The sequence below is a fragment of the Rhinolophus sinicus genome, linkage group LG04, assembly GCF_036562045.2.
Source record: "Rhinolophus sinicus isolate RSC01 linkage group LG04, ASM3656204v1, whole genome shotgun sequence".
In the NCBI taxonomy this organism is placed as follows: Eukaryota; Metazoa; Chordata; class Mammalia; order Chiroptera; family Rhinolophidae; genus Rhinolophus; species Rhinolophus sinicus.
The window spans coordinates 161,764,712-161,787,215 of record NC_133754.1 but is presented as its reverse complement, the minus strand read 5'-3'; the positions used below and the strand labels follow the sequence as shown (position 1 = coordinate 161,787,215).

Genomic DNA, 22,504 nt, shown 5'->3' with positions numbered 1-22,504 from the left:
CCAAAAGCTTGAACAGACTTAAGGACACACTATAGCAAAGGCTGTGCAAGCACAAAGCAGATGGCCTGGCTCTGGGTTACACAGTCTTGGGCACAGCAGACCCTGACACCTCTCCTTGGGTCTCACAAGAATCGCTCTCTCGCACTCTCTTCGTCTGCCAATGTTAGGTGCTGTCTGGCCCTTTTATCTTCTGACGGGGGCGTTGACATGCAACACTCCTGTACTCCCAGTGTCTGGCTTGCTTTGTTCCCCCATCACCCTTCCTCTCTCGAGATGGAGACCATGTGCCCCCCACCTGTTGGCAATGGCCAGCCCTGGCCTGGGCACTGGTCGTCACTGTAAGGCCTGATCTGGATTTAGGCCCTAGTGGGGCCTGCAGTGTGAAGGAGATTATGAGATATGTGAAAACTTGCAGCAAACAACTCCCCCAGCCCCCCATAATTCCTCCCTGGAGGTATCTCAGTATTCTAGGAAGCCTCCACCCCTACTCCCAGCACTTACCCCACATTCTCAGGGGCCTTGCGAGATGCTTACACAGGATTTTGTATACATTTCAGTCACTCAATCCACTGTATGTGCCCTGGTTTAGATATTTGGGGTTGTGACTGGGTAGTAAAGGCATAAAAAGAAGCAATATAAACACCTTGCATGTGTAGGGCTTTAGAACTTACGAAGCGCACATTACCTCATTCCACAACCTGCCATAGGAACAGGACCGGTGCAGCGACTGTTAAATCCCATTTTCCACATGCGGAAACTGAGGGTCAGGGAAGCCAAGTGACTTGCCCAAGGTCAGACAACCTGTTAGAGCGTCAGCTAAACGCAGGCTTCCAGGCTGCACACCAAGGGCTTTTGTCTTTACACCAGGCTATCCTGGGAGCTTTCCTATCTTTCTTGGCAAAAACCACCTTCCAAATAGCTTATCCAGCATAAAGTACTAGAATCTATACGTGTGAATTTCATGGGTAGGCTCAATTACATTGGCCTTGTCACGCCAGCACATGGAATTCACTGGAAAACATGGCGGTGCTCAGGGGTGTCATGTCGGGGGTAGCGGGACAACCACAGAACCAAAGACGCTGCCACTCCTTACCCTCTCCAGGCCCGCTGGATGACTGCCGCTGCCCTGTTCTTTCTGCGAAACAGCTCTTTCCTGCTTCTTTCTCTCTGGATTATCTGCAGCCGCAGCTCTACAGGGAGAAGGTCAATATTCACGCTCTGCGCAGAGAGGGGCCCAGGAGCTGGATGAGTCTCCTTAGACGTCCGAGCGTCCTCAGGCGGGGTACAGGTCCCCAGCTTCCTGGCTCCTGACCTCAACACCTCTGTGCTCTGTGGCAAATCTGAGTACATCTCTCCTTCGAGCTTGTCCTCTGTTGCTTTGTTTCTCGGTGTCTGATGGTGGAGAGGATTCTGCCCAGCATGGACCACCTCCCCCCTGGCACTGCCAGGTCGGCTAGAACCAGCTGGGGAGCACCTTCCTCCTCTGAGCTCTTGAATGCGCCTTTTCTGGGAGGTGCCCTTGGCCTTGGGTGCTGTGTCATGCCGCCTGCTGGGCTTCCGGTGGCCATCCTGCTGTGGAAGGCTTGCAGCTGCCCACCTGGGGTCCTCTCCTTTCTCACCAGGCCCAGCCACCCTGCTACAGGAGGGCTGCTTCAGGAAGCCTTTCCCCTTGTCACACCGCTGCTCGCCAACTGTCTCACCTCTGGACTTTTCAACAGAGACTCCTCGACACCTGTTTCCATCGTTGCCTTTACTGGGGTTGAAGTGGACACAGGAAGATCGGCCTTTAGAATATTCTCTGGATGTTTCTTGGGGAAACAAGGGAAAGAGGAAAGCATTTAGTGTCCAAAACTTGCATAGTAGGGCAAGTCTGCTCATCTGTTTACATAAAATATTCAGACCCATCCTATAGCATCACCTGATAGTGGTGATTATGATTAGAAAAAAATACTTTAACTTCTATTTCTAGCAGTGGTAGGTTAGATAACTTGAAAGTCTTCCCACTACAAGTACCTATAAATGCTGATGAAAGTATAGTAAGCATCCTTTTAAAAGCACCAGAGTGCCTTCAAGAAAATGAAAGAAATTCTGGGAGCCAAAAACAAAGAAAACTGAAAACCAGTAAGAAGTGTGTGAGCTGATCTAGGCAGGTAGTGACGGTGGAGTGGGCAACAGCTGGTGTTATTAAGTATCTGGTTGTGTTTTCACATCCAGGTAAGAACAGAAGATGAGGCCTTGCCGGCAGGAAGTTACCTAAAACCAAGAGCCTGCATGCAGTCGGGACTCTTGAGGTGGCACACCCAAGGGAAATAATAGTCCAGGTACAAAACTCTGCTTGCCGGTGCTGGGAGATGACAAGGAAGTCTGTCTCAGCCTGGTTCTGGATAGGGGAAAGTCTCCCGTGGGTTTGGTATTATTTTCAACCTATTGGAAAAATTAATATAAAAACTGGTCTCCGGGTGGCGATGTCATAGAGGCAAAAGACTCATAGAAGCGAACACAGTATTGCTTTCATGTGGCGTGACCTCAATTCAGGCTGCACAGAGGGGTCCTCCTGAAAATAACTTCACAGTCCCAAATTATAACACACATGAGGACACACTCTACCAGGATCGACAGTGAGCAGGTCCAACAGCAAGCTTCGATCAACAAGAACTAAAGCTAATCGAACACGGTGCGCACGCACACACACTAATTAAACACACAAAAGAAATTAAAATTTGAGAAAAGGATATATTGGAAAAAGAACTAAAAAGAACACCTAAAGTGAAAAATTTAGTGTAAAAAGCAGTGAAGGAACTTAAGCTTCTGTACTGGCAGGACTGAGGCATAGTCACCATTGCGGACAGTAGAAAAGTCGAACATAATATTACAAACCACCTGTCTGAAGGCATCAAAAATATGAAGCCAAGATCCAGGAGATTCAGAACACCAAGAGAGATGAGAAAGGCATTGAGGGGTACACATCCCGAGGGGAACCAATACCTTGAGGTTTGAGGACCATAACCTGCCCAAAAGCAATCTTTTTGCCGGGACCACGGAAGGCTGTCTTAGGAAAAAGGCTGAATTGATAGTAAATTGACCCTTGCAGGGCCTGAAGCCCAGCTTTGCATCATCTCAGCTCACCGACTAAGAAACGTACAGCTCTGGAGTAGGAAGTTAGTGGGGTGACAGGAGTTCACAGGAACTCTCTGTACTCTCCGCTCAATTTTTCTGTGAACCTAAAACTGCTTTGAAAAGTAAACTCTATTAAAAGGAAAAATAATGAAGAGATTGGTAGATATTACTAGATACTGTTGACTAATAATGATATAAATAATGTGACCCAAATCACATTATTTATATCATTAGATGATATAATAGACCAGTTGAAAGGAACAGAAAGCTAAAAATATACCCATATGTAAAAATATATAATGAAGATAACATTTGGAATTTGTGCTGAGGAGATGAGTTGCACTGAGCTCCTGGGTAGGAACCCAGAGGGGATGCTGGACTCGTCCGGAAGCCATTATTCACAAAGCCCACAGCCAGTCGCAGATCAGGAGTTTTCCATGTCTGTGGCTAGAACAACTGCTTATTGTCTAAAAAGAAATCATTAGATCCCAATTTCACTATAGAACAAAATGAGATCGTAAACATTACAAAGTACACGTGTTTATCAGATCTTGAAGTGTGGAAAACCTTTTCTTAGTATAAAACCGCAAGGAGAAAATTCTCAAAAGAAAAAAAATTAAACAATTAAAAGGCAAACTAAAAAGAGACATTCATTACATATGATAGATAAAGGTTACTATTTTTATTAGATAAAGAGCTTTTAAAAATTTTGGGAAAATTTAAGACCAATGTAAAAACTGACAGAGGATATCAGTGAACAACCCAGAAAAAAGCCAACAAAATTACGAAAAAATTCCCCGCTCCTTGGAGAAGTGGCTGAGTCCAGGGCCCTGAGTACGGGATGATATGATGACATTTCATTTTGAAGACACCATTATGTACACAGAGAGGTAAATGGATTAGGGGAGTCAGTAGGTAAGTAAGACCAGCAAGGAAACACTGTGATAGCTCAAATTAGAGACAAAGGTAGTATGTTAGACTACGCGGGGGTTGACAGTGGTGGATGAGACAGACAAAATGGATTTGAAAGATATTTAAGAAGTAAAGGTGACAAGACCTGGTGATTGACTGAATATGGGTGGTAAAGGAAAAGAAAATGGTTAGATTTTACTCCTGGATTGAACATACAGATGGATGAGTATGTCACTAACCAATTTCGGGAGCAGGTTTACATGAAATCATAATCAGTTCTGTCTTGGAGAGGTTGAGTTTGAGATGCCTTTGGGACATTCAAGTAAAGATATAAGTAGATACTTGAATATATACAACTGTAGCAAGGAAAAGAGGCCAGGGCGTCTTGGCATGTAGGTAGTAATTTGCTGCCTTAGCCATTACACGGGTACCAAATGGAGGGCCCACTTACACTCCCACCAGTCAGACCCATTCGCGCTGGTAGCCCACATGGTGAGAAGAAGAGAACACCACGGATGGCCCTTCAAACTGAGTTTCTCCTCCACTACACTCTCCTGAAAACCACACTGCTTCAAAGACAACTTCATCCCACCACCTCCCACAAACGATCTGCTTGCTACCATGTCATCTTAATTCTACCTCGCAAGTCCACCCCATACCCATCACCCTACTGCTGCTGTATCTGGGTGTAGGCCCTAGTTGGTCACCCACATCCACCTTCCACTCAGCCACAGTGATTTTCTAAATACTATGGCTCCTTCCTTCCCCTCTTTTGAAATAATAAGGACGTTAATTATAATAACAGCTTGTATTTATAGTGCTTTGGGCACTGTGTTTAAATCTGTACATTAATGTTCACAACTTATTATCTCTTTTACAAATGAAGAAGTGGAGGCTCGGAGAGGTTAAGCAACCGGCTCAAGATTATACAGCTTATAAGTGGTAGGGTCTAAATGTGAACCTACGTTATTTGATTCCAACGCTTGTGCACTTAGCCATTATGCTCTGCACGCATCATACGTAACAAAAAGGAAGGAATTATTATGAGAGAGAAGAAAGAAATCCCTGTTAAGGGACCTTGGGCAAACCCTTCTTTCATGGCCTCAGTTTCCTGACTTATTTTGAAGATCCTGTAATACATACTTTCTAATGACCCTCAAGACCTAACATTCTCTACTTCTATGACATAGGATGAAGGAGTCAAAGAAGGGGTCAATGATTTCCATCTCTGGGTTCCTGGTGGGATGTCCACCCCTTAAGGTCTACACTGCTTGAGCACTGATCAGTTGAAGCAGCTGTGACCCTTATTTATGTGGCCAAACATGAAGTGGCTTGGGATGTCCTTTGTCCAATTTATGTTGGGGTTTCCTGGGAATACTATGCTACAGAAGCTCCAGTCAATGGCTAGTCTTAATTCCTAGAAGTATCTCCCTACTGTTTTTCCCTGAAAATAAGACCTAACCAGAAAATAAGCCCTAGCATGATTTTTCAGGAGGACATCCCCTGAACATAAGCCCTAATGCGTCTTTTGGAGCAAAAGGAATACAAGACGTGGTCTTATTTTCGAGGAAACACGGTATTTTCCTTTGTACTCTGGCCTCTGAAGAAGGTGAAGTGGGGCAAAAGCTGCTCATGAAACTGGAGCTCCCTCGCCTCACATCTGAATCAGGCTCACTGGTCTCCCTTCAACTCTCCCCAAAGTCTGGGTGCTGGGCTGCTCTGAGGTTCTGTTTGCATATTTGACTCTGGTTCTTCCCAAATGTCTCTTATTCAGGATAACACTTCCTGTGCTCAAATGAATGAGGAGCTCCCCTGCTTCAGAACTGTTCTAGAACAGTAACTTTCAATTTTTTTTTACAATAACCCATAGCAAGAATTAAATCTTCCATTGTGGCCCAGTATACAGCTATACACGTACACACACACACACACACACACACACACACACAATAGACATGCAGACATCCATGTACACAGATAACTGCAACAGAACTTACTAACTTTATAATGTGCAATATACTTTGATATTTTCTATTGTAGTCTATTTCATGAAAATTATCCTGGCCCAATCCACTAAATTAATTTCATGACCTCCACATGGCTTGAAAATCATTCTAAAACCATGTACTTGATCACCTTTAAACCAAAAGTGAGGAAAGGCAGTCTTAACTAGTATCAGTGGAATGAAAGGCAGAAGGATTGGTTATTCACAACTGAAACTCCATACTTGTACAGGACGTGAGGGGACTGCCAGTATGTGATCAGGTCCACAGCAGGTCTGATTGGCCTTTCAGCACAACTGTCGGAAGGTGTTTTATAAAAGCATGAACACGATCCACAATCATGTGTAGTTGTAAAAAGTCTGAAATAACTGTGCTCCCCCTTCTCTCTGCTCTGTAGAGCACAGGATTAGGGGTAAAAGTGGTCCATTTGAAGTTGAAGGCATTAAATATAATTCTTAGGATACAGAGTAAACCCCAAGCCAATCAAACTTTGAGTGGGTGCTTTGCAGGAGGAGTCAGGTTAAGAACTATTTACATAGGTAACCAATACTGTGCTTACTGCTATAAGAAAGATGCTGCTGATATGGTCCTTAGCCTTAATTATAATTCAGTGTGGCTGGCACATAGTGTGGGCTCAAAAACATACCTGTGGAATAAATGCATACATCAGTGATTTAGTGAACAGAATAGACGCAAAGCTTTGCCATAAAAATAGATTCTTACAGAAAACAAGTATACCCAATGAACGCTTTTCCTGTCATGTTTAACAATCTGTCTTTCATCTCTGAATCTCAAGCACCCAGCTAGTACCATTCAACAAATATTTATCATATCTCTTCTGTGCCAGGAACACTGGTAGGCATTAGGGATACAGGAGAGCACACTGCTCCTTACGATAGATTGTTCAATGGCCAAAGAGTCTTCCCGTCCCAGTATGCACTCACCTTTAAAATGGGGTTTGGCAACATCTTCCATCCAGAGGTGGAGTCTATGTCTCCAGCCCCTTGGACCTGGGCTGGCCTTGTGACTTGCTCTGAGTAACAGAATGTGGTAGAAGTGATGTGAAAATTGTGGAGCCTAGGCCTCATGAGGTTTTGTAGCTTTTGCCTTCTCTTTCTCAGAGCACTGGCCTGAGAATGATATGCAAGGAAGATGGTCCAACGTACCAGAGGATGAAGGGTCATGGAGAAGAGAACTGAGACACTTTAGCCAACAGCCAGCACCAGTTGCCAGGCACATGAAGGAAGCCATCTTGGACATTCCAGCCCACCAACCTTCTAGCAGCCACCTGAATGAGCCCAGGTGATCCAGTAGAGGAACTGCCCAGTTGACCCACAAACTTGTGAAAAATAATAAATCATTGTTGTTTTAAGCCACTTAGTTTTGGGGGTGGTTTGTACTGTCACAAGAGATAACCGACACAGAAACTAATTCCTAAAAAAGAGCGGTGCTGGCCTAACAAAAATCTAAAACCATGGCACTGACTTTGGGACTGGTTGGTGAATGGAAGCTGGAAAGACAATGAAGAGACTGTGAGTGAAGCCTGGAAGAGCAAAGAAGAAATTGCTATGAAGTCCAGAGAAAGGTGAACTGTGTTATTCAGTGGCACTTTTTTTTTAAAAGATTTTTTTTTTTTATTGGGGAAGGGGAACAGGACTTTATTGGGGAACAATGGTCAAATTGTTGTCCTTTCAATCTTAGTTGTGGAGGGTTCTGTTCGGCTTCAAGTTGTTGTTCTTTCAGTCTTAGTTGTGGAGGGCGCAGCTCAGCTCCAGGTCCAGTTGCCGTTGCTAGTTGCAGGGGGCGCAGCCCACCATCCCTTGCGGGAGTCGAACCGGCAACCTTCTGGTTGAGAGGACGCGCTCCAACCAACTGAGCCATCTGGGAGCTCAGTGGCAGCTCAGCTCAAGGTGCCGTGTTCAATCTTAGTTGCAGGGGGCGCTGCCCACCATCCCTTGCGGGAGTCGAGGAATTGAACTGGCAACCTTGTGGTTGAGAGCCCACGCTCCAACCAACAACTGAGCCATCCGGGAGGCAGCTCAGCTCAAGGTGCCGTGTTCAATCTTAGTTGCAGGGGGCAGAGCCCACCATCCCTTGCGGGACTTGAGGAATTGAACTGGCAACCTTGTGGTTGAGAGCCCACTGGCCCATGTGGGAATCGAACCGGCAGCCTTCGGAGTTAGGAGCATGCAGCTCTAACCGCCTGAGACACCAGGCCGGCCTCAGTGGCACTTTTTATCCATATACATAGAGGACAGAATTTCAGTTTAAATTTACTTAAAAAATTTAAATCAGTAAACTTAAATAGTAATCTAAAAAGGTACAGCCTTTTAGACACAGAATACAACCTTTCTATGTTATATGCCAAGCCCTCAAGCTAAGAAAGAACTTGAGGAAATTCAACATGGCTTTCACATTATGGGAGTTTGGAGAATGCTGGCTGAATGAGTAAATGAATGAACATATAACAAAGCATCATGCCATCCTTATGGCATACATCACTGATGCACTGTTTCTGTAAAGTGGGTTATGGAATTATAGTCTAGAAGTGTTTGTGGTCATTCATGTATACTTTCATGTGGTTATTCTTGGCTCGATCAGCAGTGTGGTTTAATAGTAGTAGTTACTGAAGACTTACTATGGGTCATGTGCTATAACAAGTACTCTACATTAATTATTTTATTTCTATTCACAACTACCTTGCTGGGTAGAGAATATACCCCCATTTTATAGCTCCCGTAAAGAAGCTGAGGTTCAGAGAGATAGACTGAATTGTCCAAGCCCTGAATTATGTGACCATGAGATTCCAGAGACCCTTTCTGGGGGTTCACAAGGTCATATTGTGCTTCCCCGAAAATAAGACCTAGCCGGACAATCAGCTCTAATGCGTCTTTTGGAGCAAAAATTAATATAAGACCCGGTCTTATTTTACTATAAGACTGGGTATAATATAATATGATATAATACCAGATCTTATATTAAATTTTGCTCCAAAAGATGCATTAGCGCTGATTGTCCGGCTAGGTCTTATTTTTGGGGAAACATGGTAATTTTCATAATAATACTAAGATATTATTTGCCTTTTTCATTGTGTTGGCATTTGCACTTAGATTTCTGGAGGGTTCTCACTATTCTCTAACCAATTAGAATGGCTCAATGTGCTTAAATTGCATTGTATAAATAATACAGTTTATGCTGAATATCTGCTTTCCTTATGGGAGTCTGGAGTTTTGGTATATGTTAGGCAGAGATGGTACCTATGTGACTGACTTCTGATAAAAATCTTCAAGTCCTAGGTTTAGGTTGCTTTCCTGGTAGAAAAAGGTTATCTAACTGGTTGTCACATTACATTGCTGGAGGATTTAAGTATGTCCTGTGTGAGAAGAAGTTCCTAGGAGAGAACTCGAAGTTTGCACCTCGTTTCCTTCAGACTTCGCTCCCTGTGCCTTTTCCCTTTGCTTTGTATCCTTTTGTTATAATAAATTATAGGCATGAGTACAGATGTATAGCGAGTCTTATCAGTCCTCCTAGCAAATTACTGAACCTAGGCACGCCCAACATACTAAGTGAACTCCACACAGGATTAACTGCAAAAATCCATGCTAAGGAAGTCACATCCTATTCAACTCTTGAAAACCAAAGATAAAGTAAAAACCTTGAAAGCAGCCAGAGAGAAATGACATGTTACCTAGGCACGTTACTAAGGAACACCAATTCGAATTTGTCACAAGACAGAAGGAAGTGGAACTTTCTTTTGAAATGCTAACTCAAAAGAACTGCCAACCCTGAATTCTAGATCTGGTTTAACAATTGTTCAGGAATGAAATACAAACATTCTCAGACAAAGGAAAACTCAAAGAATTTGTTGTTAGTGGACCTATCTTTTAAATTGACTAAAGAAAGTTCTTCAAACAGAAAGGAAATGATAAAAGAAGGAAATTGGAGCAACAGGAAGGAAGAAAAAAAATATGGGTACATATGACTACTCTTTTCCTCATGAGTTTTATAAATTATATTTGAGGATTGAAACAAAATTATAAAACTATTGATAGCAAGCAAAGATATTTAAAAGGGGGGAAGGTAAAGGTACCTAAATGGAAGTGGGTTTCCACATTTCACTCAAATGGTAAGACACTGATACTAGTAGACTCTTATAAGTCACTTGTGTATATCGTAATAGTCAGAGCAACAACTACAAAAACTATACAGATGTACTCAAAAACACTATAAATCAATCAAGGTGGAATCCTAAAAGATGTTTGAGTAACCCACAGGAAGGGAAGAAAAGAAACAGGAATGAGAACCAGAGAAAATAAATAGAAAATGAATTAAAAAATGGCAGACTTAAGTGCTGACATAATTACCTTAAATGTAAATGGTCTAAATACACCAATCAAAAGGGGCCCACAGCCCATGGGTTGGTATCAGATAACAAAAGCAATACACCTACCGTTTGGCTTTCTGGGGTCTGTTCCCTGCGAATCTGGGGACAGACGCTGCTCCTTCTGGGTGGCTCTGCTTGGAGACCCTCTGCAGGCTCTCTGCTCAGGACCTTGGGCCAAGATGCTGGTGGGAGGCTGTGTACTGGGGTCCCAGCTCTGCCTGTGGGGCTCAGCCTGGTTGCTAGGCAGAGAGGGAGGGGCTTGGGGCCTGCCGGAATCTGGGCTCAGCCTTCCCTTCTGCTGTTCTGCTTCTCTTCGCTTGTTTTCTTCTTCTCTCTTCCTGGAAGCAAAGCCAAGGAGGAAGAGTTAAAAATTAAAAGAGTGTGTTACCTCTCAAGTCTTCCTGAACAAGATTTAAATTTTAAGAAGAACTACCACATCACAGGAGGGATTTGGAAATTCACAGTTTTCAGGAGCAGTCTTTCGCCAAGCTTTATAGCTCATAAGATGATGGAGCTGAAAAGAATCTTAGAGGTCAGCCTTTGCCCTGTTGAGACACACATGACAGAGAATCAGGGAGCTTTTTGTGAGACAACACAATCCTAAGGTGTGTATCTGCAAGCTTGTTCTCCTATTTCAGAAAGCACATCAGAACACAACAGAATTACAGTCATAATGATAACCTTAAATCTCTATTAAAAAGACAATTGGCAAACCTTAATGATTATATGAAAAAAATTACAAAGCACCTCACAATTGATTATACCACACATGTGAGTTGCAACCCTGCCAATCGAGAGCTCTAGCTCATGAGTCAAACCCACTCATTTTGCAGATGAGGTACAGAAGGTAGGATGATTTTCAGTCTCTGGAGTCCAATTCACAAAAACACCCCTGAGACCAACGTCCAGAAGCTTAATGGTTTCTTTTAAATATGTTCACTTTTAAGAATCTGTGTTTTCTTCTAGGATAAAGGGGGTCAAATATATGGTAATGGAAGGAGACGGGATTTCTGGTGGTGAGCATATATAATTAGAGTATACAGATAGAGAATTACAATGGACAACTGAAATTTATGAGGTAAATTTGAATATTACTAAATTTATTGAGGTAACATTAAATTTAACAATACATTTAATAATAATAAAAATCATATACTAGTAGCAAGTCATATACTAGTTCCTGGCTAAGCTGAAACCTTTGGACAGCAACAGAAGAGAAAGGAGGCCAGGTCTGGAAATGAGCAGCAGTGTTAAACAGATGGCCTGAGGCAGCCCAGGTCCAAAAAGGGGCAAATGCTTGAGGATAAAGGGGCTGAGTTAAGGACAGGATTTGTTTGACAGACACTATTAATGTGTAGGAATTTCCAAGGGAAAGGAGGAAGAAAACTAGCATTTTCTGAGCCTCTCCTGTGTGGGGCACCGATGGTACAGTAATGAGGACAACAGAGTTCAGTCCTCTCTTGAGGAAACTTCTATCAGAGGGGACCAGCTAGGAAAAAAAAGACCTAACATATAATGGAAGAAATGTTTTACTAGTGTGCTTGCACAGAGGAAGCAGTGATTAATTTCGTCGGGAGGAATCCAGCACACGGTCCCAGCTGTTGATTCTCCAAGATGTGCATGCAGGGTTTTGCCAGGCAGACAGGTGGGAATGAATGAGAATTTCAGTCCAAGGGAGCTGTGTGGGCAAAGGGAGGTCGTGTGGGAAAAATAGGCCCGCTTTGCCTCTCCTGATCTTGGACCAGTGTTTGCTATTCATAGCAGGCACCCAATATGTATTTACCTCCCAGATGACTCTTACTGCTCAGGAAGAGAATCCGGTAGCCACTGAAAGGGTCAGCAGAACGATGAGGGGTGTAGTGGTGAGAAGCCTGCACTGGGAAGAACTTTTCTGCTCCTGTCTCTGCCAATAACCACAAAATGACCTCGAGTGAGTCACTATCATGAAGAGTGATATGCGGGGTCTCAGCTCCTGCTCCCCATATAAGAACGCAGGACATGGTGAGGCCAAAAAGGAACACCCACGGAGCCACAGATTGGGGAGGAGTCATATTACTATATTCCCGCTGGCGGCTGGGTTGGAGATACAGGAAGCAGGAGCCACACGATGCACAATCCGCCGGCTGCTTCTCTGCCAACCAACCTCACTTGCTAACTGCAATCCACACCTCTCTACAATCCGCGCTTGCCAGCCACCATCATCTACTAGCGTAGTCATGGCAGTTATATTAGTGGCCAATGGCTCACCGGTTACAGCTGACAGCCAACTAGCCACAGCTTATGGCCATCCGATCACAGTTGATGACCATTTACGACCCGAGCCAGCACCTTTCCACGTGAGACCAAGAGCCTGGAATTGCATTCCAGAGGACCTTGTATAGGCAAATACTTTATTATTAAGGTTGGGAACAGGATTGAGGGCTGGTAGAAGGTGAGACCTCCAGGTGGTCACTGGCTCTGAGGCTCGAAAGAGGGCTGCTCTGTCCTGACACAAAAAATGTGTATGCAGCTCCACAGGAGAGAGAAGGGAGGGGGAAGAAAGAGAAGAGGAGAGACTGGGTACCGCGCAGAGCAAGGGCCAGGGCCGAGGACCCGCCTACGGGAAGGCGACAGGAAGGACGGTGGACCTGTGCTCCTCACACTGTCATGAACTGAGTCCCCTGAGATCTAGCTAAAATCAAGGTTCTGATTTACACGCCTGGGGTGGGACTCCAGCTCCTGCACTGCTGACAAGCACCCCGGGCCTGCAAGTGCTGCTGGCTTCTGACCACACCTCGAGTACAAGGCTAGGAGAACAGGAAAGTGCCGTGCGGTCTGTTCACTAGACCATTATAGGACAGGAAATGGGATGCTCCTCAATGACACCAACTTTTTGTAAGGTCTACTACGCTCATACATGCTTTTTTTTATAAGCAACCTGACAAGTTGCAGAGCTAAGATACCAGACGAGGAAGCAAGAGCTAAGGCAGTGACCCTAAGCCCCCAAGAAGTCATAGAATTCAGATTTCCAGACTGTGGAATTTGAAACAAAACTTACTTAGATCTCAAGGGACAGAGAAGACCCAGATGATAGCTACCTGGGTCTTTGATATGAAGCCTTGTCAACTTAACTACCCCTTCCGAAGGTCTTCCTGTGGTGAAGCCCTTTATCTGGGGTCCAGCCCCACTGAGTTCCTTCCCAGAGAAAGTGGCTAACACCTGTACAGCTCTAGTATTTTTATTTGATTCTGGTTTTGTTACATGCTTTGCCAACGGCTGACACTTGTGCGTGCTGCACTGCAATTGATGGGCTAGTTGGACAGCCTGTCATCATCAGGGCTCGAGGTTCAAGCAGATGCTAGCAGGTGCCATTTTAGTGTGATCTTTCTGGAAGAAGGCTGCTTTTCAGAAGAAGGTAGAAGCATCTGGGTGGTGAGGTGCTGCTAACTGATCTATTAGCCTTTTTTTTCCGACAGGCAGAGGGAGTGCTGCTCTTTTTATTTGCATTGATGAAGAGAACTGCTTTAAGAGAATACTGGTCCTTTAGACAGACACGTGTGTGTGGTGGTCTGGCTTGGCAGCTACATGGATCTCACTGCCATTAACAGGGGCATTAAGGTGATAAACTAGACTTTGTTATATGAGCAGTCATTTCTATTTCTTTTAGGAAACCAAACAGATTTCCTTTTCAATTCTAAAAAGTCACAGTACAATCAGCCCCTGGGCAAACCTTCTTACTGTAGACCTTTCTGAGCCTGCAGCAAAGACAAACAGGGCTCCAGGCTTTTATAGAGATCAGGATATCCAGAAAGAAAGGAGGCTCTGCCTTCTGAAAACTTTTTGTAGGGGGAGGTGTGCAGGAGGTGCTTTTTTCATTTTGGTAGAACCACATAAGTACATTTGGGAGAAAGAATGTAATCATCAGAATAAATAGTTAGACCCTCAACTTATGAATAGAAGTATATTAATGATTTTTAAAAATTGACGCATTTTAAATTAAAAAAAAATTCTTCCAGGTGGCATACAGCCCATAGTTGTACAGTTCTCCAGCACTATGATTCTTGCTGTAAAATAGTGATCATTGGGGAAAAGAGGGGTGGGATTACTAGACCTGGGAATTATGCATAACCTGCATCCTATTTTATCTATACTGCTACCTTAAAACAAAGGCACCACCACCACCACCACCACCACCACCACCACCACCATCGCGCGCACACACACAACATAGCTGCTGAGAGTAGCACATGATCCCACATCTACGTGTCTCCCTGGGAAAAAATGGTCCAGAACCACTGCTCATAGTCAAAGAGGCTGAAGGAACCTCAGTTTACTGAGGGCAACACTTTTATTTGGTAGATAAGGAAACTGATGCAGAGAGATAAGTGACTTACCAAAGGCTACATGGTAAACCACACACACAGCTGACACAGAACTCAGTTGCTTTACTTCTTCCTGTAAAATTCATCTAAATGACAAAATTGTTTTTAAAAATTTCACTCAATCTTTTTCCATCATTTAACAAGTTAATTGGGTCATATGAAGAAACTGGTAATATCACATCAAAGTAACCATTAACAGCATTTCAAATTAGATTCCAGTGTGGCTTTTAGTCCTAAACTCTTAGACTCAATAAATGTCCTGAAATGTAAGTGTTTTTCCCTCCAACTAATTTATTACAAAATTCCAAAGACCTTTAATCTTCATGGTGGGCTATGCTATAAACTTGACCTATTTTTGTAAAGTTTAGGAAACAAATACCAGAAAAAGAACCATTGTTATTCTAGTTTATATGAAAATGCAAAGAGGAAGAAAATATCCTGTCCATGACACAGCAAGTAACATTTTAGCAGGGAATTTATTAACATCACAGAATCTTAATGTATAAAATAGTCCCACATTTTCCCCTCCTTTTTTTTCTATTATCTTAAGGGAAACTGGCCAGACAACAGCCTTTGAGGGGCTGCCAATTAGTCTGGTTTATAGTGTCTTTTCTACAGCAATTTTTGTGGCTCCCCAGAGCCTCACAGGATAACAAGGTGAGAAAGTGAACCAGGGATCAGAGCTTTGACAGCAGCTACTTCAGGTCCTTCCTGGCAACACAGGGTGAGGGGGGTCTACAAATGATGGGCTGAAGGAACTGGGGCTGTTTTGTCCAGGAAAGAAGAGATTTAAGGGACACAAGGCTCCTTCAAATCCCCGAAGGGCTACTGTGGAGCAGAGATGTACCCCGGAGCCTCCCTACCCAAACCATATCGAAGACCCAAAGATGGGGATTTCTACAAATTAGTTGCCTAGATGACAACTGCAAAACAAGGGCCAACAAGAAACTAATCAAAAGATTGCTTGACGTGAAGGGAGCCAGATCGAGGGCAGTAACTTAAATGACTTGAACATCCAATGGCTTCAGCATCTCACCACTGGATGCAACGGCACAACATGGCACAGACCTGTATCTGGACTTGGAAAGTTTAAGTCCCAGAAGTTGACGGGGTGTTTTCTACCCTGCTATGTGGCTTCCACAGAGAGTTGTATTTGCCTAATTTTGACAAAAGAAATTAATTCTATGAGACACTGCAGAAAGAGGCAGCCTCTTTCTCATTCAATGAGTATTCAAGTTTTCATTGCCATGAATACAGGACCTAAGAGAGATTTGAGAGATGTGATTAAATGGTTTTCACAGAAAATGGAGGTCTAGTTAGTGTGTCCCGTTGTTGTATGATTTAACCTGGCTTTGCGCCAATGCCTTTCGTTCATAGTCCTGGTATAGGCTTGGGGCCAACTAATTTTCTTAACTTTCTTAAGGATTTAGGAAAATATTGGTATGCTCTGCTGTTTAGCTCTGAGAATAATAGGAACATTTTATTGAACTATGCTTCAGAATTGATGATGGTGGCTTGGCACCACTCTCTGAACAATTACTGGAAACAACAACGGCAGAATTGAATAAGCACTGGGTCAGGAGAAAAGCTGACTTAGGGGTCTGGTTCTGCCCCCAGCAGTTATACCTCTGGGTATGAGTCAGAAAAAAGAAGCCAGGGCTGTTCCATGCTGGCCTATCAGACAGGTGCTGTAGGCTGGGGACAGCCTCTAGCACAAGCATGGCTGGTGGGGTGATTCCCCTGAACCAGACAATGAGGGGGACCCTGGCTTGGGGTGGGACTAAGGTTCATGTGCCATCTCTCTCCCTTACAAGATGTGTGATTTCAGGCAAATTAACTTCAGTGTGCTGTTTTCCCATCTATGAAGTGAGATTAAGGAGAGTTAATCTGTCTTCTTTGTTGGGTTATTGTACGGATTTAATGAATTAGTGTATAAGAACTTTGTAATCTGTAAAGCACTATATAAAGTAATAAAAATAATATGAATTATATTACTTTTATCTAGAGGTAAAGCTGTTAAGATAAGCTGCCCTGTGACTGGATCTGGTTAGAAGTGGAAAAATCTGGGTGTGGGCCTACAGGGCTGGGACTAAGAATATTTTTAGAAAATGCTCCTTGTTGAAACCACACAACTAACTCCCTTTTCTGTGGAAGCCATTTTAGTTACATCTCTTGAACCTCTCTTAGGTCCTATACTCGGGGCAATGGAAACTTGAATATTCATGGAATGCAGTGTCTAATAGAATTCATTTCTTCTGGGCAAATACAACTCTCTGTGGAAGCCACATAGTGGGGTCTAAGGTTCAGGTACATGCAGTGATAAACTCCTTTGTGCTTATGTTTCTTTTTAAAATCATAAACCTGTCAAATGATCGTTTGCTCACAATAAATACGGAGGGAGTTGGAAATCTAAATGCACAAATATATAAGCGCTTGCATGCGTCCTGAGGATAAATGTGTTTGCTGCCTGAGTAAGGCAAACAAGTTAAAGTAGTAAACTTACAGAGATTCACAGTATTAGGCGGAAGGAGACCTAAGACAGTCTTGGGTCCAACACTTCCATTTGACAGAGTGGAAAACTACGGCCTAGAATGACGAGTGACTTATATAAGGTCTTAGACCCTGTGTAGGGATAGTTATCGAACATTTATTATTATATGCTTGCTATATACCAAGTACTCTAAAGCACTGGAGATATGAAGATATGTAACAATCCCCGCTCTTAAGGAACTGACAATCTAGTGCGGAATCAAACCCATACATTCCTGCAGATAGTGAGTTCTAGATGGGATGAGTGCTAAAATAGAGGATGTGAGAGCCTAATTAACTAGGAAGAAAAAAAAAAAAGAATGTCAAATGAGAGAGGAGGGAAATGAGAGAAGATTATTTGAGGCACAGAGAGAGCATGAGCACAGACACGCAACATAGCTCTCACAGAATCTTTGAATCAGAAGAGATCTTAGAGACCAGCTCTTCATATAATCTTAAAAATTCCTTATATATTATTCTGGAGAGATGATAATTCAATTTCTGCTGGAACATTTCCAGTGAGAGGAAACTGACTGCCTCACCAGACAGCAAAGGTTTAGTTCTAACCTTTTCAGTTGGTATCGCACTGTATGTAGGGGGTCTGTCAGATTCTATCTCTTCATTGTCGCTGAATAACAGGCCTACTAATATTTGGTCTTTGACTTCCTCTCAAGGGACTAAGAAAATGTCATGTGTTTTAGGACCTCTGCATTTATAGAATGTTACAGCTGGGAGGTACCTCAGATATTACTTAGTCCATTTTTAAAAAAATCTCTTTGGGACTCATGGACTTTATTTGAGAATGGAATAAAAATCTACAGGTCCCTTCCCCCTAAATTCACATGTTCTCGTGATACACAAAAAGCTGCACATAGTTTAAGGGCATTCATGGAGCCCAAGAGCCTGTCCTGGATGAAGAAATCTTTTCATCTTACTGATGGGAAACTGAGGCTCAGAGAAGGAAAAGGCATGCAGCAGAATCATGGGTCAGACCACAGTATGAGCAGAAGAGTCAGACCTATGGGTCAACCTTGGCACCGACACTGACAAACTGAAGGTGTTTGGGGAGCAGGCTGCAGTAGGATCTACTATGAGGCAAAAAGGACACCAGGGTATGAGTGGGAGTGTCATGAGCACTTTCGTTAATTATCTGAAAGTGGTTTATGGAAAAGGATTGAGACTTTTCTCTTTTGCTTCAAGGGGTAGCTCAAAACCGAAAGGTAGAAAAGAACTTCTGCCAGATAGAACTGTCCACTAATGGAATGCACTTCTTGAAAGGTACAAAATTCCTTGTCATTTGACTTTTTGAGGACACAGGACAACGTCCTGCAGAAGGGACTTAAGCATCACAAGAGTATGAACTGGGTGACCTGCACTGGACTTGACTATATAACCCTAGGAGACAAATTCAATCTCATACACTAGCCAGAAAGAAGCTAAGGTCTCCCAGAGAGTGTGGTAAGGAAAGAAAGTGGTGTGAAGGGAAGTAAAGCAAGGTCAGGATGGCCGACAACTTCAAGTGGGAGCGTGTGGGAGGGTGATAGTAGTGGAGAGAAATGAGACTTGGAGATATAAGTGGAAGCAAAATGTTGAAAGGTCTTACATAGCATCATGGCTGGTATTCAAGAATGGTGGCCTGTATAGAGTGGTGGGACAGAGAATGAAAGCCAAAGGACATAAAAGTGCATTTCAAAAGAGGAATAAACAGAATCAGTGGTGGTGGCACTAGCGGGGAAATAAGGATGTGAGAAGAGAGGTTGTGGTGAGCTGTAGGTTTCACACAGTGAGTCTGAAGTGATACTGACAATAAGATATGCAAATGAAAATGTCCAGTGATCTGAAATGCTGGCAAGTAACAAAAGGAAAGTCAAGTGGAAACGCCCAGTAGGAAACTGATGAGTTGGGATTAGAGTTCCAGGAGGTCAAGATGTGAGACAGATTAAGGGGTTATCTACAGAGATGAAGTAATTTAAGTTTTAGGAGTAAATACATTTTCAATGAAAATATATAGCAGGAGTGGAAGTCTAAGGAGTTAGCCCACGGGACTGTCCTCAGTGTGGAGATGGGATAATTAAAAAGATGTGAGAAGGAAGAGTCAGCGAGTTAGAGGAGATCTGAGATTAGAGAGTGAAATAAAAACCTGGCAAAAAGGAAGCTTCAGGAAAGAAGAGTGATCAACATAAATACAGTCTTAATTTAGTGTGCATTCAACTGTGTGCTTTGGCGGGTAAATTATAGTAATGTTCATTTTGGCAACAACACAGGTGGTGCAGTATGAGTTATAAAGTGCTTTTAAATGGATTATAAGTATTCCTTAAATAGCATTTTCTAAAAAGCACGCCTTAGAAAATATGACTAAAACTTCTCTCCCAATTTTTCTATCAGTAAATTAGAAATCATTTTAAGTTTAATACGTTCCTTTCACATCCTTGCTTTAAGGAAGGTGATTTTTGCCACCCTGTCGTGAGAAATGGGGAGAGTTACATTGAGGTAACAGGATGTGCCTGGGCTCCTTTAGTTAACGAGGCCGCGGCGGCACAGACTGAATTTAACATTCTGATTTCTGTTCCTTAAAACAAAAACCAAACTAAAAATTAAACACTGACTCGGATGTTAAGAAATAACTTTTGAGAAATAAAATTAAAACAAATTCAATCAGTTTCTTTAACATTTAAATATTTCACTTGGAGAGCTATGCTACAATGACTATAGGAGGTGATAGTTAAAAGTGTAAGAAACTTGTTTCCGTCCAATAATGACACCCACTAAAGGGAAGATTGTGATTGAGAAAAAGTAAAGGAGATTATAATTTTTCAGTTTTGGCAATTTCAAATATTATCATAGTAAGCACAGCTCCAATTTAAAAGTGTTTTAAAAAATGAACTTCAGAAACTAAGAATTAAGAACAAAGAATAAATAAAGGTGAACTAAGTGTTTCCTAAATCTAGTCATTTCAAACCCTCTGGGCTGGGAATTATATAAGGGCAAGTTAGGGAAAAAACTATTGTAAACCATTATGTACTTTATTGAGGCTCATTATTTGAAACACCTCCCTCTGTAGAGGACATCTTCTGATAAATGTATTCTTAGTTCCGAGCTCTACACTGAATCCAAACTCCTGACCCCAGGTAGACAGCCTCTGGGCAGCACCACAGACAAAAGAGAGGAGGAAGAGGCTGAGCTCACTAAACATGAAGACTTGGGAGAGCGCCTAGAAATCAACTGGTCTAAGTGATCATGTTTTACACATCAAGAAACTGAGGCTGAGAGAGAGAAATTCATCACAAGTAAATATCAGAGGCTGGATTAGAACCCAGGTCTTCTTTCCATTCTCCCACAACCCTCCTATTCTGCTGGAAAGGGAGTATATGGGGGAAGGATTCCAGCGTCCCCTTTCTCCAAAAAAAAAGTGGAATGTGTGTGGATTAATACAGTTCTTTGAGGGACATACGAAGTCAGTCATGCTGCCATATTCAGGTGGATATGACTTCAAATTCTGAAAACAGATTCTCACATATTAAATTGAAGTTTATAGAAACATCAGTTGAAGGAAATACAATATTCTATCCCTTGTAGAGCATATTTACTTGCAACTCAGGATAATTTGTCATATGTGTTACCCACTGGCAGTTGTCACTCACATGCACAGAACTTTCCTAAGAAGGCTGGAAAAAGATGCATGTAGAGGCTTTAGGTTAACACTGGATTCGTTGGCAAAGGTGAAGCAAAGAGAGCCTCAATAAGAGAAAAAACAATGCAAAATAATATTCCTAGGACGCCACTTACTTTGGTAGCTTCAGAGACACAGAAAATAATGTGTTTCTGTCAATCTCGTGCAGCAAAGGCTGACATTACAGCTAGCATTCCAGTTCATCGTGGTATTTAACTTCTTACTACCATGGTTTACCCAGCATTTTATTATTATTTTTAGTTGTTATTTATCACACTTATGCTTCCCCCTTGTGGGCAAGATATGGAAGGATTCAAGAATTGGAAGAACCCAGGATTTGGAAACATTCAGGACACAGCCAGGAAGTTATCCTATAGGAAACTGCCTGTCTTTCACATCTTTATCATTAGAAGTTCTGGGATCTATACCTGCTAATGCAATACTCTCCTGCTATTTAAGAAAAGGCAAACCAAAGCAAAATCTAAAATCATTCATTTATGGTAAAATAATCACAATGTATAACAGGCATAAATGACTATTTTGCACATTTTGTATCATTATCCAGACAAGTGTGAGGTCCTTGAAGCAAGTATTTTGCTTTTATAGTTACTATTTTCTGGGTAGGTTCCATCCAATAGTTTTGTATTTATATTAAAAATTCAATCAATGTTTCTTGAATAAATTACATTTATTTAGTACATATTTGTTAAGGACGAGGTGGAGAAAAGCAAGTTATTTATACAAGTTGGTTGCTTTAATCACATCAAAACTAGACTGCGACTAATCTAGTGAAAGTAGAGTAGACATCGGTGTTAGTTACTTTTGCAAAGACAGGAAAGGCAAGAAGACCAGTTACCTCTTTGTAGCTCACTGTGGCAGCACACCCACCCTCCGACTACTTGCCATGGGTGGGGTGGCAGTGGTTTGTCCCTGGGTTAGAACATCAAGGACTAAACAAGAGGAACAGCCACAAAGTAGAGACTAGGCCTTCAGCCTTCATTTTAGCCACAGTCCTCTGAAAGACTGGTGAGCAGAAGGGTGACATGGGCACAGGGTTCAAAATTGTCTCAGATTCTCTCCAGGTTCCCTGTCCTGGCCACGCCCCCCCACCCCGCCCCTTCCACTCTGATTCTTAGTTGTGAGAAAACAGTCTCTCCAGCTCAAACTTACTTGGCAGCAGCATCTTTTCTCAACTGCTCATGCTTCATGAGGAGATTCTTCCGGTCCCGGAAAGCTTTCCTGACCTTGTACCCTTTGTAGACAGCTTGGATTTTGAAGGCAGCGATGTCCTGTATGGCTGCGATGGACAGGGCACCGTGCTCCAACATGAACTGGATCACCTCATGGCGTTCACCAAGCAAAGCGTAATCGAGGGGCGTGTACCTGAAGCAGGAAGAGCTTTTGTTGTTGTTTCAAGTGTTGGAATATAATTCAAGGCAGTTAAACTGGCAATATTACGCAGCAGAAGGAAACCTCATTTTAAGACGTGGAATGCTGTCAGGCAAAGCTATTTTCTGTACTCCAGGGC

At 42.7% G+C, this 22,504-nt stretch overlaps 1 protein-coding gene across 2 annotated transcripts in view; it reads right to left on the bottom strand.

The window, feature by feature from the left end:
- The window catches only part of INVS (inversin), a 117,553-nt gene that overhangs the window by 9,565 nt on the left and 85,484 nt on the right, over positions 1-22,504 (bottom strand). Inside the window, exons 12-15 of one of the 2 annotated variants that reach the window (XM_019729229.2) lie at positions 22,147-22,359; positions 10,483-10,754; positions 1,701-1,808; positions 1,094-1,190 (exon numbers count right to left, since the gene is read on the bottom strand). In XM_019729229.2, the coding sequence (XP_019584788.2) occupies positions 1,094-1,190; positions 1,701-1,808; positions 10,483-10,754; positions 22,147-22,359 (690 nt within the window). Of the gene's footprint in view, positions 1-1,093; positions 1,809-10,482; positions 10,755-22,146; positions 22,360-22,504 lie in introns of both variants that reach the window. The other variant, XM_019729227.2, reaches the window with a different exon arrangement.